The 15,903-nt window shown below is 50.0% G+C and overlaps 1 protein-coding gene across 14 annotated transcripts in view; it reads left to right on the forward strand.

Annotated features, from left to right (window-relative positions):
• Positions 1-15,903, forward strand: part of TRIM9 (tripartite motif containing 9) — a 131,090-nt gene that overhangs the window by 64,791 nt on the left and 50,396 nt on the right. For 7 of the 14 annotated variants that reach the window (XM_075129998.1, XM_075130001.1, XM_075130003.1 and 4 more), the window contains exons 2-3: positions 5,781-5,915; positions 9,088-9,210. In XM_075129998.1, coding sequence (XP_074986099.1) covers positions 5,781-5,915; positions 9,088-9,210 — 258 coding nt within the window. The remainder of the gene's footprint in view (positions 1-5,780; positions 5,916-9,087; positions 9,211-15,903) is intronic. The other 7 variants (XM_048853332.2, XM_075130009.1, XM_075130000.1 and 4 more) reach the window with 1 other exon arrangement.

Below are 15,903 nucleotides of genomic sequence, written 5' to 3' on the forward strand. Positions count from 1 at the left end.
GAAAGCCAAGTCTTGTATTGCCACCCTGAAGCCGCTGCGTGTTTCATTTCGGCGCTGATGTAAGGACTAAGTGTGGAAGCAAGACCACGGTGCTGAAGACAAGGCTTTGTGGCTGGGTGAAAGTCACTGCAGTGGCAAAGGATCTGGACCGTTACAGGTGAACAGCGAAGCAAATGGAACCGTCGGTTTATTTCCTAGGCTGCTTTTATCCACAGTAATTGGATGATGGAATTCTGAGACCCAGATACTAAAAACGAATGGGTCAGATTCTCTCCAGGTGTAAATACGTGCAGCATCAGTGCCTTCACTGGAGCCGCACAAGTTCGCACGAGCAAAGAATTTGGCCCCCCACCGTGCCCAGTTACGCTGATCTAGCTGGGGTCAACTCTGTAGGGCCTGGTTCTGATCCCACGCCTCTTTTACACCAGTGTTTCTCTTTGCTGCGCTCTCCTGATTTACACCAGGGTAAGGGAGATCCAAATCAGGCCCTGCTGCTCTCTGGGAAATGGGTCTCAGCAGCATCCCTTTATCCCACGGTGATGCAGGTGGGGGAGGGGTGCGGGGCTGACTGAGCGAGGCTGTTCTTATTAGAGACACCTTTACCAATTAGCTCCCTGTCCTAATGACTCTTCCACAATAAATTACACAGGAAATGCAGAAATCATGGAGGTTGTATTAAAGCTTCCTGTGAAAGCAGCACTAAGGTGATTTTCTGGACCATTAAACTGTTGCCACTCGTTTACAGTCTAATCTCTTTGATACAAATTTTTTTTTTTTTAATTTTAGCCTCGCACAATGTTGCCAGGCACTGCACGCTATGATCTCCTGTCCCTTCCTGCGCTGTCAGTCAGTAGCTCTTCATTCTGTTTCCTTGCATGCCCGTGTTGAGCAGAGATTTAGAGTAAGACACCAAAGTGGAAAAATAGTGTCTTGAAATCAGGACCAATGGAGAGAAGCCTGCAAGAGCATTGTGCAAAAAGCACAGGAGGCTGAAACTGGCAGCTCACAGAACACGCGGCATGCAGAGGACAAATTGAGCTCGGTGCATGTCACTGACTCAGTAGCTGCAGCATTTGACTTTGCATCTCGAGGGACTGCCACAAAAAAAAGAACAAAAACCTAAAAACGGCCAGCAAATTACTTGAAGTGAATTGCAAAGTAAACAGCAAAGAAACTACACTCATTCCTGTCCAGAAATTAAAGAGACAGCTGTTTGAATTATACCTCTGCCCTCTTATACATAACATATGTGGAGAGCACAGGCTAATCCACTATGGTGGAGAGAAAGGCATTCCATCTCCCTGGCTCCAGCAGTCTGCTCATGGTTTTACCGGGGGGGGGGGTGACGTGGCGCCCGGATGCAGAAAATCTCCATTACCATTCAAAGGCAAGAATTAAGTGTGTTGCAAAACTAAAGCAACAAGCAATAATCACTGGGCTGCCTTTCTGTGCAGGGGAGAAGCTGCTAGTTAGGAGCAAATGGAAACAGAACTACTGGGACCGATTTGTACAGCTCTTTTTTTGTGTGTGTGACAAAATGTGGTTCCCAGGGTTTTTCCTGCCTTCCAGCTGAATCTCCACAAATAAGATGGCACCCTGCCCTGTTTCCCACCTCCAGCCCCGGCTCTGCAGATCTCTTTGGAATCACTGAATTAGATAAACAGAGACCGCTCTTGGGGCCTGAGAGAGGAAAAAAAGCTCCGGCCGATGGATTTCCTATACCTACGGCTCCCTCTGCTCTGCTGCTGTCCAGTTGCCTATAATTCCCTGGTATCCCTTCCTCATTTGCTGCCATTGAGCAACATTCAGCATTGCTGTGCATCATCATGTCAGCTCCCTGTTTGCATAATATAGCAGCGATTGACTGCAAGGATGTAGTCACGGGAGGGAGCAGTTTTGCAGCTGGAACTCCATTTTGCTGAGAGCCAGCCTTGCCAGTAATCAAGCCGCAGACCTCCAGCCACACTGACAATAATGAGGGCTAAAAGGAAGGAAGGAGCAGTCGCATTGCACACCTGCTGTGCAGTCATTGTCACCACCGACCCCTTTAAAACAGCTCCACTTGTCAGACGGTTGGGACTTCTAGAGTGTGTGGGGTGGGGGGGGGGCGCTTTCATGTTAATAAGGTGGGACAATAGCTGCAGCTTGGAACTTGGATTCTAGAGACCTAGGCTCTGTTCCCAGTTCTGCCGCTGGCTTGCAGGGAGACCCTGGGCAAGTCCATCCACCCTGTCTCCCCTTGTCTGTTCAGACTGTAAACTCTTGGAGCTGGAGATTGGGACTGTACACGTATGCATGGACAGCATTGGCTTGCCTGAAAATCCGGTCAAAAAGGGAATCTGGCAATGTCCGGTCAGCACTGCTGACTGGACACGAGAAGTCTCATTACCTGCAGTAACCAGCCTCCACCACTGGAGGGCGGGAAGAGCAGCAGCTGCTGCTGGAGCCTGGTGGAGCACTCAGGAAGGCTCTGGCAGAGAGAGGTGCCAGCGGCTCCCCCATCCTGCCCCGAGCAGAGCTGCCCCTCCCCCATCCTGCCCCACTCCCCCACCCACCCCTGGAACGCAGCTCCCCCGCCTTGCCTGTGTCACCCACTCTCACCCCCAGAGCGTGGCTCTCCCTCCCCCGCCCTGCCCTCCTCACCTCCCACTCCCAGAGCCCAGCCTCTCTCCAACATCCTGCTCCAGTCACCCCTCCACCACCCTCAGCTGGCAGGGGGAGGGCAGTGGAGAAAGCAGTGAGCGACGGGGGGGGCGGGGGGAAGAGGAGCAGCGGGGGCAGGGCCTGAAGGGAAAGAGGTGGAGCAGGAGACGGAGGATGTTCTGGCACTCAGTGTCCAATTTTCACAAATGAGAAAGTTGCCCACCCTAGTACAGCACCCTGCATGCTGGGGCTTCTAGGCACTTCCATAACGTGAAGGAGAAATATGTTTTACCCCTGAAATCGTTTTTCTGCTAATTACATTCTGCAAAACTTTTGGAGACAAGCCCACAGCAAAAGCCCTAAAACGGGACCCCCAGAACTATGGGGGGGGGGAGAAATGCTGAAATCTGGGGCTCAACTACCTATCCCAGGCCTGAAAGGGGCTGCTGATTTTGAGTGCCTGTCTTGAGACACGTACGGCCTGATTTTCAGGGGTGAGGAGCACCCCGCAGCTACCAGAGTCAATGTGGTGTCTCCAGAGGGGCACCCAAAGTGCACTTAGGAGAATGGTGCCGTGGATGGGGTTGTGTGCATTGAGCATGAGTCCTGGTGTAGCTGTTTGAACCTGGGACTGACTTCTAATTCCAGCTCAGACACTGATCCCCCTCCAGGCTGCTCTGCCTCATTATCCCGGGGGTCGGATGGAAGTGATCAGAAATGGGTTGATAAGACAATGGTTGAGATGTCGAAATGAATTTGCCAGAGGGACACAAACACAGCCAATGAAATCACTTTCCACAAATATTCTAGCAAATACCTTCGCCTGCAGGGATGTTCATAGAAACAGCAGCATTGTAGCCAACGTGATGGCGTATTCCAGAAAGCGAATGTTGCATTTGTATTCATGAGCATTCGCACTGGAGACCTGATTCAACAAGCTGTGCCCATCCAATCCGTGAACGGAAACATAGCATGTCATCTCTGCGTCCAGTCAGAATCCTTCTAATTTAAATAACGTGCAACTTGTAAGAACCTGCTCTCAAGCACTGTTTGCAGGAATTGTTCAACCAGTGTGTGTTTCAAACAAAAAATTGCAGTGTGTTTGACAATTTGCAACCGACAAAAGAGGCTAAATCCTTTGAGTAAGTTGTTGGCTGTTGATTAGTTGCCCAGATCTGGAGATAACACTTATCAAAATCACGGGGGAGTTGGGAGGATCCCTTAGTTAATGTTTGGAAAGCCCTATGAAAATGAAAACTGCCAGATATTTAGTAGTAGCAACTGTATTGTGTTTTGCTACTCAGCTCTATCAGGTCCTGCTGGAGTACACCAGGTGGGAGGTTGCTGCACTGTTAGTGTTGAAAGGGACAGGTTGCTAACCTGGGACCCAAGAGAGCTGTGTTCAATTCCTTGCTGCGCCACAGATTTTCTGTATGACCGTGGGCAAGTCACTTAGCCTCTCTGTGCTTCGGTGTCCCTCTGTCAAATGGACGTAATAGTACTACCCTGCCTGTCAGGGGAGTTATGAGGATAAATATATAAAGATTCTGGGTGGAGCTGGTTGCAGAATGGAATTTCCAGCTCGTGGGAAATTCCAACCTTTTGAAATATGTTTTCCCCCAACTCAGGATGAAAAGTTCCAATTTCAAAATTTCTCACAGGACCGAAGTTCCAAAAATAACTTATTCAGAAACATTGAAACAACCTTATTGAAAGGTTTAGTTTAGATAATGTTGAAGCATTAATAAATATAATTTAATTTAATTAATTAATGGCCGGCAAGTGGAGGAATAGTCACAGTGTGTGTAGAAGAAATTAGGGGGAGGATGAACTTGGGACTCTTAATGGTAGATAGTCTGGAGAGTGCACATATGAGGTGGGCGGGACGTGTGATAAAAATGGGAGCAGAAAGAAAGCGTGGGAAGAAGAGGACAGGAAGAAAGGACGTGGAAGACTGAGGATGTGATGGGAAGACTCTGGCTAGACAAATTTGAAGAGAAAAGGACCGGAACTTCAAGACCTACAGACTCATGCCATGGACCGTAAGGAGTGACGAAGAATCGTTGGCACCTCCAACCCTGTGTAAATAGGAAAAGGAGTCAAGAAGTGAAGTGAATTGAATTGTTACTATACTATACTATATTTAGTAGTCAACATGAAATAAAAGTCCATTTCAATTTCAAATAATTTCTAAATGTTTTCATCAAAATCGCCACATTCCTGCAAAAACATTTCAATTTTGGGAAAATAGCATTTTCTTATGGAAACCCGTTCAGTCGAAAGTTATTTTAATAGCTCCAATTGAGGGTGCTCGGGTACTGCGGCAAAGGGGGCTCTATAAATCTAGGAAAATCAAAATAACAATGCAGTTAGGTGTCATTATCTGCCATGGGGACATAGAAACCACTGTAAGGTAGTTTAAAAGAGATTCACTTTGACATCCAAAAAGTCACCTTTTGAGCCAGGAGTGCCACTAATTTGTTCCATTTTGTGTACCAGGCTGATAAACTACCATAAGTATTTAGATAAAGGTGCCGAGCACAATGGGACTAATAGTGCTCATCTCCTAAAACTCAGGCCACTTGCATAGGTGCCTGCGTGTGGATTTAGTTGCCTAGCTTTAGGATCCTGAGTTTGAAACTTTCAGCCTTTGTGTCTATTTATTATTCAACTAAAGGCTCGTCAAACCCACCCATTCATCTTTGAGCTGCCCTGCAGTGAAAGGCTAGTGTGGGTTAGATTCACATCCTAGTTTGCCGCAAACTAAATATTTGTGTAGACAAGCCCTAAGGTGACTGGGCCAAGGTCACACAGGAAAGTCTCGAGGGGAGCTGAATCCAAGGCTCCCAAGTCCCATGGTAGTATCCGAACCACTGGACCATCCTTCCTCTCACTGTTTACATTTGAGGAAACTGAAGTGCAGGGTTAACTCCAGTGATTTGCCCAAGGTCACACAGTTGAAGGAGGTCTGGGTTTGGACCCTGAACTCCAGGGCAATCACTAGACAATGCCTCTTCCACTTAAGGTCTGAGGCCAGAATACATGTTCCTTGGTGTGAATTAATGCCATCCCTTGACTGCCTGCTCCTGTATGCCCTGTTTATTGCTAACCTGCTTTGTATTTCTTTCTGCATGCAGAGCCAGCTCTCCCAGGCACTGAATGGATTGTCAGACAGAGCCAAGGAAGCCAAAGAGTTCCTGGTGCAGCTACGAAACATGGTTCAGCAAATCCAGGTACCATACCAACCCGCTAGAGAAACAAACCCCCAACAGGTTAATACACCATTTGTGACTTCATGCATCACCTCTGTGTCTTGTCTTTGCTGGTGACCTCCCGACCGCGTACACTGCTGGCCCCACACCAAGGGACCCCTTTGCATCTCTCCTCCAGACTCCTGCACTGCTGGGCTAGCTCCACTCGCTCCCCTTCTCTCTGGGATTGTCACTAATGCCTCCTTGTGTATCTGCAAGGAGCAGCTGTTACTAGACAATTATCACAGCCAGTCTTCCACCTCCTTGCCCACAGAGCAACACTGACTCTCAGCCTGTCCTGGCTTTGACAAAGGAATGTGGATCTCTAGCAGCAGATACCAGTTCTGCTTCTAACTTGCAATCAGCAGGGCTGTCAGTGAGCCAGTTGTAGGAGAAGCAATGTAAAAGGCTCGTCTTCCTAGCCCAGCCCACAACATGTGGGAACTTAAACATGTTGGTCCGATTTTTAAGGGAATTTGTTTGAAGTTTCTTTTGCTTCAATTCTTTAGCTATTCTTTGGGAATATTGGAGTCACGCTGTTATGTGTGTGTAAAATCAGGCCATTTGGGGCCAGATTCTGACCCCTCACTGAGCAGTACCTTACTGCACTGAAATCAACAGGATCTTCCATACAGCAGAGTGTGATTCAGTGGGAGAAGGGTATCAGGAGCAGGACGCAGGCCACAGTCTGGCCCTTTCTGATCCCCAGCTGGAGACAGAGCTGCATATGGTTTTTCAGTGGAGGCTAAATGCCAGCTGCCCTGTCCCTGGGGATGGCATGAATGTGGATTCCTAACCGAAGCCTTCCACATGAGTGGAATGAGCATGGCACCACAGTAAAACATGCTTTCAAGGTTAATGTTTAACAAACCTTCAGACAGAAGTGGCTTAAAATCTGACTGTGTCAAGTGCTGCTCTCTGTTGCTGGACAGCGCGTGGTGCTGTCCACTCAGGCCTCCGGAACGGTGACCCACTTTCTCTCTTTCCCAAGGCAGCAGCCAAATTCCTCAATCGGTCTCTGCTGCTGCCAAATTCAAATACCCACTTCCCCGCCCCCCTCCCAGCCAAAGTGCAGCCTTCCCCTGTGCCTAGCTTCTTCCTCCCAATGTGGTGGGTTTAGTTCAGATGCCATTTCCAGCAGGATTTCCTGCCCCTGTGTGTATGTGGCTGATGTGAACCTATCTCCGGGGGAGCAGTGTGGATGGAAGCACTTGATAGTTCCAAAGCCTAAATGTCCAGGAACTTATTTCATGTAGGCAGTTACTGAATTAGCCGTGTCCTCCCCGTTATGATCCTGATCTCCAGCACTTGCTCATTCAGGGCTTGATTCAGCCACATGTAATCACACTGAGAGGTGTAGCTCACTCTGTGAGCAACCACATCTCACCCAGTGGGGCTACTCAGAGTAAGGTAATATTCAGTGTGAGTGGCAAAGTCTAGCCAGCCTGTAGTTCTTCCTCATGCAAGTAGGCCCACTGGGTGAGATAGTGCAGCCCTCGCCATTCCTGGTGAGCACTTCCCCACACGCATTGTCCCACTGGCTTCACTTGCTCACACGAGTAGCCATGTTCGATTCAGGGAGGCCCCAGCTAAGCGAAGCACTTAAACAACGTGTCCTCAACTCTAAGCACATGAGCACTCCCAGTAAAGATTACAGGGCTACGCTCTGGGGCAGGGGCCATCTTTTTGTTCTGTGTTTGTACAGCACCTAGCGCAATGTAGTCCTGGTCCAGGACTGGGGCTCCTGGGTGCTATGGCAATATACATAATAAATAATGATCATGGTAACCTAGCCCGTTGAATTTAGTGAGATGTCTCACCTGAGTAAGGGCTGCAGAATCAGACCCTGCAAAAGGTAAACTGGAACCTCTGACCTGATGACCCAAAACCGTCACCATAGCACTGATACTTGTGATTGATTTAAAACCAATGTGTTGTTGACAAGATTTCATGTTATAGGCTGGGCCAATTGCTAACAACTTGGCCCCATTTTACACAGCCTTTTGAGAGAGCTCTGCTGGATGTAGGAACGAGATTGTGCCTTCGCCGGGTACAGAGGTACTGCTCAGTGTTGTGTGCAGTGACTGTTTGGTTTGATAACCCCCGGAATCAAGGCTCACAACCCCGTGAAATGACCAAATGAATGTAATAGCCTCAAAACATCAGGATTTCCCCATCCCAACGAACACCCCCAAACGAATATAAATTCCGACAGCTCAGGGAATTCTTCAGAATTCAGGAATTATTAAAGGCCCAAATGAGCATAACGTTGATAACGTACAGATGAAAACTGAAATCTTTTGGGGATGAGACACATTAGCCCTAAGGCAATAAAGCCATTTACAGCACTGCATAGATGTGTATGGTTAATTACTTAAAGGAACTTACCTTCCATGTAGCCTGCCCTCCAGCTCTTAGGGGGCTCAGAGAAGTTCACAGGTGGCTATTCATGCCTTCACAATCCCGCATTATCTCCTTGCTCCTGCCACCCTTACTCCCTAAGTATTTCTCATTCATGCCACTAGTCCCATTACCTTCGATGGGCCTGATTATGTGAGTAAAATTACATCCCTGAGTAGGGCCTTGCAGGATTGGGATCTGAATAAACACAGCTAGATAGAGAGCAATCACAGGGGTCCGGAGCTGTTACCCAGGGTTCCTGCAGTTAAGGGTTAGTATGTCGCACAAAGTAACTCTTTCACTAGGTGAAGGCAGGAAGAACTAAGTTGTTTAACCCTTAAAACACTGGGACACATATATTTACCCTCAGTGAACTCCTGGTTTCTGCTATTCCAGTTCCTTCTATATTTGCTCACAGCATCTAATCTAAGCTCCCAAACGCATTCCAGCCTCCTGTTATCCCTCCCCAAGACAACCTTGCACAGCCCCTTCAGGCTCCCCCCACTCCCAGTTCCCTCACCTCACCCCACCCCACACGCCCTCCCTGACCAGCCAGTCCGCTGCTGGAAAACCTCCCACCCTTACCCAGATGTGGACTCCACTCCAACCCACCTCCCGAGAGCTATTTCCGATCCCAGTTGACTGGCCAGCGAGAGGCTGAAGGGACATGTCTAGAGGGGCAAGGGGCCAATGGGAGCTTCCAGAGTCAGAGCAGTTAACATGTGGGGGGGACCACTCCAGACGAGCCCTCCTCCCTGCTGGAGGGGCTGTGAGCTGTGCTTTGTTAACACAGGAGAACAGCGTGGAGTTCGAAGCTTGCCTGGTGGCACAGTGTGATGCCCTCATTGACGCGCTCAACAGGAGGAAAGCCCAGCTGCTGTCCCGAGTCAACAAGGAGCACGAGCATAAGCTGAAGGTCAGTTCAAAGCTTTCTGATTTCTGAGCCTCTGCGCCTCTTGGTTACTGGTCGTAATTTTAACCCAGCCCTTGAGTGAAATCAGCGGAGCCTTTCTGGCTGAAGTGATTCAGTCGTCCTCACATCTTTTTCTTAATCCGTGTTCTGTCACAGATCGTTGTGACAATTCACGAACCTTCACCCACTGTTCAGCAGGTAGGCTTACCGTCAAAGTAGGTCCTGCTCGGCCGCAGTTACGACAACGGCCCTCAGCTCTGTTGACTTCAGTGGGAGATGAGGGAGGTAGGGTGACCGTATGTCCCTTTCTGGCCGGGACAGTCCCGTTTGTAGGCGCTGTCCCGACCGTCCTGACTTTTTTTTACAAAAATGAGCATTTGTCCCGCTTTTGTCCTGATTAGTTGGGAAGAGCAAATGAACAAATGCCCAGTTTACCAAAAAGGTTGGGTGTGCCCCCCAAGGGGCGGGGCAGAGGAACGTTGGGGGTGTGGCGACATGAGGTGCCAGGCAGTGGGTCTCGGGGGCAGCCCCAGCCGCGGGAGGCATAGGGCTCGGGTGCTCAACCCCAGCTGCAGGCGGCATGGGGCATGGAGCTTGGGGGGGAGTGAGCCCCAGCCCTGGGCAGTGCAGAGCTCAGTGCGGGGGTCAGCCCCAGCCGCAGGCTGCATGGGGCACGGAGCTGGCCACAGGCAGTGGGGGCTCAGGCGTTCAGCCCTAGCCGCAGGCAGCGCGGACCTTGGGGAGGTCATCTCCAGCCGCGGGCAACAGGGAGTTTGGGGGCCCGCCCCAGCCATGGATGTCATGGGGTATGGAGCCCGGGTCACGGGGGAGCTAGCTCCGGGTGGTGGGGAGCTGGGGTTCCTTGAGCTCAGGCAAGCCCCAGCCATCCCGTTTTTACTTTAGGAAATATGGTCACCCTAAGGTGAGGGCCCCCAGCATCTTGTAAGATCAGCCCCTAAATTAGCCAGGTGCAAAGGGGGCAATAAAGGAATGCAACAGGAAGAGGACAGTGATTGTGTTTGCTCTGCATGGCACGCACCTTTATGTTGGGGGATCAGGTCAGACATGACAGTCGGGTACTCCAGGGGTGCCACAGGAAACCCCCAGACAGATAGCCCAGGAGAGGAGGTGCAAGAAGTGAAGCTGAAAGTGGGACATGAAGGAGAAGGGAGGGCAGCGTTACCCTTCAGTTCGTCACTCTGCGGTTCCCTGAGGAACAGTACCTGCTCTCTTCAGCTGGCTTGTGGCTGCCAAGGTGACTCTGGGGCTTGGGCTAAACAGAGACTGTCAGGTGGGCGTGAGTTGACGGGTTGGTGTTAGCATGGTATCCATTGGCTGGTGTAACTGTACATCAGCAAGCCAGCCACGCAGGCCCAGGGCAATCGCACTGAAGTGGGTCACCCAGAGCCTGAGGTATTGAGAAGACACAACCATCTCACGCTGAGCTTTCCGGGGCTGTTATCTGAGTGTGTTTCAGTTATTCGGCTGAAACCTGCTTGCGGAGTTTTCACGTCTCCTCTCTCTCCTCATACATTTGGCACATAGCACGGCGTTGGGCCATCTGAATGGCTTTGACTCATTTTGTAGACCTTTCCCAGGATGGACCTAACCAGGTTTTCCCATCCGAAGAGCTGAGGGAGCCTGAAGGGCATTGTTGTTAATCTCATGTTCACCCTCACAATGAAGAAACCGGATGCTCTAGCTTAGGGCTTCTCAAACGTTTTCATCGCATGAGCCACATCTTAGCAAGGAAGCTGCCGTGTGGACCAGCGCCCCACCTCCCCATTTCACAAGTGCACAGATCACCTCCCCTCTTGTTCATGAAGGCATAACAGCCTTGTCCCTGACACCTTTCTTTCTTGTCCTTGTTTGGCCACCAATTGAATTCACACCTCCAAAGTCAGGGCCTCTGCTTTGCCCTGCAGTGCTGACAGAAGTCAGAGTTTAAAAACAAAGCCGCTCTGCTGTGTAGCTGGGCATTCCTTACGGGGTAACGTGATGAGTCTGATCAAAGCCAGCCAGCTGTCTAGCTTGGCCCGGCTACATCAGCAAGAGTGGGACAGGGCTGGTGGGCAATAAATTCTGAGGGGTGCGGAAACTGTTTTCCTGCCAGTGTTTTAGAGCCCTGAACCCAGTGCCGGTGCTCCGTTACAGAGAAATACCCAGCTTTTAAACTCTAAACACAGCCTGAATTTTCAGACTTGGCTCCCTAAAGCCAGGCACTTACATTCCTACTTAGGTCCATCTAAAAGCGCTCTCCCTTTCTGACGTGCTGCGTCCCCACAACTCCCAGCAACTTCCCACCGGCCACTTCTATTTAGGGGCCTTACTGCGGGCAGCCACATGTGAAAATGTTGGCCAGGGCTGGTCTGTGAATGCAGCTGCAGCAAAGGCTCCTGGGAAGAGGGAAGGTTGCCCGATGCGACCGGGTTCAAAGAGCCAGCAAGAAGGGCTCATGCCATATTCCAGGTCCCCCAGTACCAGTGACAATTGAACGCTGGTTTTAATTTCTTACTGCTGTGGGGTGGACTCTCCAAAGCAATTGGTCCTTCAAATCCAGCGGCCATCCCCCGCGGATCAGTAACAGTTTCAATGTAGGTCACATTTTTAGACTAAACGACTAGACTGTTCCCTTTAGTTCACATGCTAGGGAATAAGTAATAAAGGTAGCAGAACTGGTACTTTGAAGATTATCTGGGAGTGTTACATAATATGGTTTTGTCTTAATTGTGCGACAGAGTCCGATGCAATGCGTGTGTATACACATGTCATGGGGCTTTTGCATTGTTAAGTTGGTATGCTCACCCTTTGCATAAAGCCTGGATAAATAAACACAGCATGGTGGTCTGGTAGCATCCTTCCCCTGGAGGCCAGAGATGGGGCATGCATGGGGCACCTCTTCAGTTGTGCCATGGCTGCTACCGCCAGCCCAAGAGCTGCGTATTGGGCAATGGGGCTATGCAGTTCACAGACCCACCAGCCACGCCCCTGCCACTCCCCTAGCCCAGGCATGTAAATGCCCCTGCTCCAATGGGCTGCCCCGTTGGGCTGAGGAATTGTCATTGGGCGCTTTATTTGGCACTGATGCGACCACTGCTGGAATAGTGTGTCCAGTTCTGGTGCCCACAATTCAAGAAGGATGTTGATAAACTGGAGAGGGTTCAGAGAAGAGCCACACGAGAAGGATTAAAGGATTAGAAAGCATCCCTTCTAGTGATAGACTCAAGAATCTCAATCTACGTACCGTAAGAAAAAGAAGGTTAAGGGGTGACTTGGTCACAGTCTGCAAGTACCTGCATGGGGAACAAATATTTAAGAATGGGCTCTTCAGTCTAGCAGAGAAAATTTGAACATGAGCAAATGGCTGGAAGTTGAAGCTAGACAAATTCAGACTGGAAATAGGACCTACATTTTTAGCAGTGACCAATTGAGGGAGCAGCCGCTGCTGCCTTGGGAAAGACGGAAAGTGGGTCACTGTTCCGGGGGCATGAGTGGACAGCAACACCCGCTGTCCAGCCACAGAGAGCAGCACTTAACCCTAACCCTAACCCCAACACAAAGGACCCAAAGCCTGCCCTCTGCTATCGCTGTGCCGACACAGGAATGGCGGTTGGGCTGACACTGCTGTCAGGGTCAAACAGGAACTCCGCCGCCATGGAAAGAGAACGCAAAACGTAAGCAGGGTTGCGCTTGAAACTACAGAGCAGCCGTCATTCCAAAGGGGACGGGACCGCAGCTGCCGCTGAACCTGAGGGAGCATTGTGATTGGCATGGGCTGTGACATGTAACAAAGCCAATAGCATTTGCACGGAGACGGTGGAGCATTGGAATTGCTGTACAGAGGGCGGAAATGTTACGGAATCTGTCAAGAGGGAAGATATCCAGCATTCGGCAGTGCAGCTTAGGACGTGATTCCTCCTTCCCCTGCAGTCATTTATATGGGCACTAAGTGGGCATAAGACATTGCTCAGTCAGACCGCTCGCACTTGCATTCTGCACCTGGCACTCAGTTTGCACTGCCACGAGCAGCAGCTCTTGAAAGGATCTTTCTGCTAGACCCACCTGCTTGCAGAGGTGCCGTGGCTCTGTTTATAAGTGCGGAAGAGGCGAGAGAGCAGAGCTTTGCTCTGTATGCTGGGTCAATTTGTCCATGTAGCCAAAATTTCTGTTCCCATGCAGCATTCCGGAATGTGTGTTAACAGGGCTTCCGAGCTGACCGCATTTATCTGACACACAATTTCACTGACAAAGCGGCACATCGCCACGTTTGCCCAAAGAGCCAACTCACATTTGTCCCCTGGGTGGAAATATTTGTAAGAAAATTACCTAAAATGGGACAATTTTTCACTCTTCTTCCCCCCGCTCCTCTCCTTTTTCCTGATATTGCAAAATGCATGTGGAGATCAGAACTTCCAGAGCAAACCCTTCCTTATTCGTGCTCCATGTTAAAGACTTAGTTTTTAGAAACAAAAAGTGCTGTCCTTGTGAGAAGCAGAGGTGGGCATCATTTTAAATCACCACCCAAGAATCCCCCTTCATCCTTAGCTGTAATAACCCCCCCCCCCCAAGCTGTATTTTTCTAATGCTCACTTTTGGTTTTATTTCTAAATTCAAGATGCTGCAGAATGTGATGCTGTCTGAAAGCAAGAGACCAATATGGTCCAAAGCCCGTAGTTTGGGCGAGTGACATACAGGCTTCTCTGCACAGTTCTCCAAGGGTGAAATTCATGTAGGGGCAACCCAAAGCATAACCCTACCTCACTTACGCTCTCAATAATAAGGCTTAAGTGGACCATTCTGACCTTTGGATGGATGGATGACTTTTGCCCTCAATGCATTTTAACCTGTAACTACACTAACCTCGCTGCTGGAGTCCTCACCCCTGAACCCCAATTGTCAGATTCCCTGGAGAGACTGATTACGTGAACAGATATGTGTTAAGGGCTATGCTGTGGTCACAAAACTTGTACCACTCCTGACCTTAGCCAGTGTATGACCTTAGATCTCCAGAGGTGAAAGGCTAATACGTTCATGTCCTGTACTCACGTAATGCTTCTGGATCCAGGGGAGCTGGCTTCAGAAATTAGAGCTGAGATTTTTCCAAAAAAAAGTTTAAGGCAATTAGCTACCTAACTCCCATGAGGCACCTAATTCCTTTAGGTTCTTTGAAAATCCAAGCTGAAATGTTAGAGTTTTGGGAGTTCGGGGGGGGGGGGGGGGATTCGTGGAGTATTTTTTTCTGCTTGAAGTTACCACAAAGAGCCTCACACGATTAAAATGAGCCTCTTTACTCTGGGCTGCACTACAAACTTAAGTCATCCTATGTTGGATCGACTTACAGCCAATTACTGACTTACAGCCGATTACTGTGGTGATTCATGTCCACGTTGCCCTTTCTGTCGGGAGTGCACGTCCTCACCAGCAGCGCTTCCACTGACGTGTGGGGGGCTGAGAGCCTGAACTCTCAGCTCCACGCAGCTCCCCGCCAGGAGCCTGGCTGCCCACCAGGCTCTCAGCTCCCTGCTCCCAGCAGGGAGCTCGGAGTTCAGGTACAGCCGGGCTCCCAGCGGGGAACAGGGAGCTCGGAACCCAGGCAGCAGCCCAGCTTGGAAGGGGGAGTGGGGAGCCGGGACCCGGGAAGGGCAGCAGGGCACCCAGCGAGGAGTGGGGAGCCCAGGTGGCAGCCCAGCAGAGCCCTGCAGGGCAGCAGGGCTCTAGCTGGAGCCCACCTCCCACTCCAGTGTGACGGCCCCAGCTCTGAGCGGCTTTCTTGTCAATGTCACAGCGGGGGCAGGGAGCCGTGAAAGTGACAAGGATGACAGCCAACCAGCGTAATAATCCGCAGTGTCTGCATGGGCACGGCGTCGCCCTAACTACACCAACAGAAGCCCCACGCCTCTCGTGGAGGTGGAGTTGTGATGTCGGTGTAGCACGGCACTTACACTGGTGGGAGCAAGGCTGAAGTGTGGATACTGACATAATTAGGTTGACGTAGACCAGGCCTCAGTGTGTTACCCTTTGAGCAGCTAACATGAGACCGTCCTGTGCTTTCTTTTACAAAAACTCTCCAGTCCCCATATTATCTCTTAGTCTTTTATATCTTGCTCGTGCCCATGGGAGGTATCTGAGCACCTTGTGGAGGTGATCTGTACTGGAGAGTGGACAAGGGAGAGGGAAAAGCTATGAAGAGAGGTTAACGGCTGGACAGTTCATTTTTCTGCTGCCTGAGGGAGGATTGATTGTAAAAGGTTTCAAGTGTCTTGGACACAGTATGTTGGCATTCTGCCTGCACATGGAGAGACGGCACTAACACCAAGTGCAGGAGACCATCCTGCAGAGACTCTAGAGTAAGGACTGGGATCAGTAGTAAGAGGCAGTTGAACTTGGGGGCTCCTGACTCAGAAGCCATCTGACTCATTCTTCTTAGAGCAGAGAGCTGGCTCATTGATCCGGAGAGGCAGCAAGGACTGCAGAAGAAAGAGATGACATTGCAAAATGAATGAGCTTGGGAACCTGTTCAAGAAGTCAAATGTAAATGGACTTTCTATCAACATTTATTTTTACCCTGAGTTGTCCCTTTTGTAATGAGGTTTTACGCCTCTAGCCTTCTCATACCACTTTGCTTTCTGCTGGTTTTACTAAATTGTTTTATTAGCACTAACTTCTCTGGGGCTTTTTGGTTTGTTCTCCATTTGT

Source organism: Caretta caretta, chromosome 6 (genome assembly GCF_965140235.1).
Source record: "Caretta caretta isolate rCarCar2 chromosome 6, rCarCar1.hap1, whole genome shotgun sequence".
Taxonomy (NCBI): domain Eukaryota; kingdom Metazoa; phylum Chordata; order Testudines; family Cheloniidae; genus Caretta; species Caretta caretta.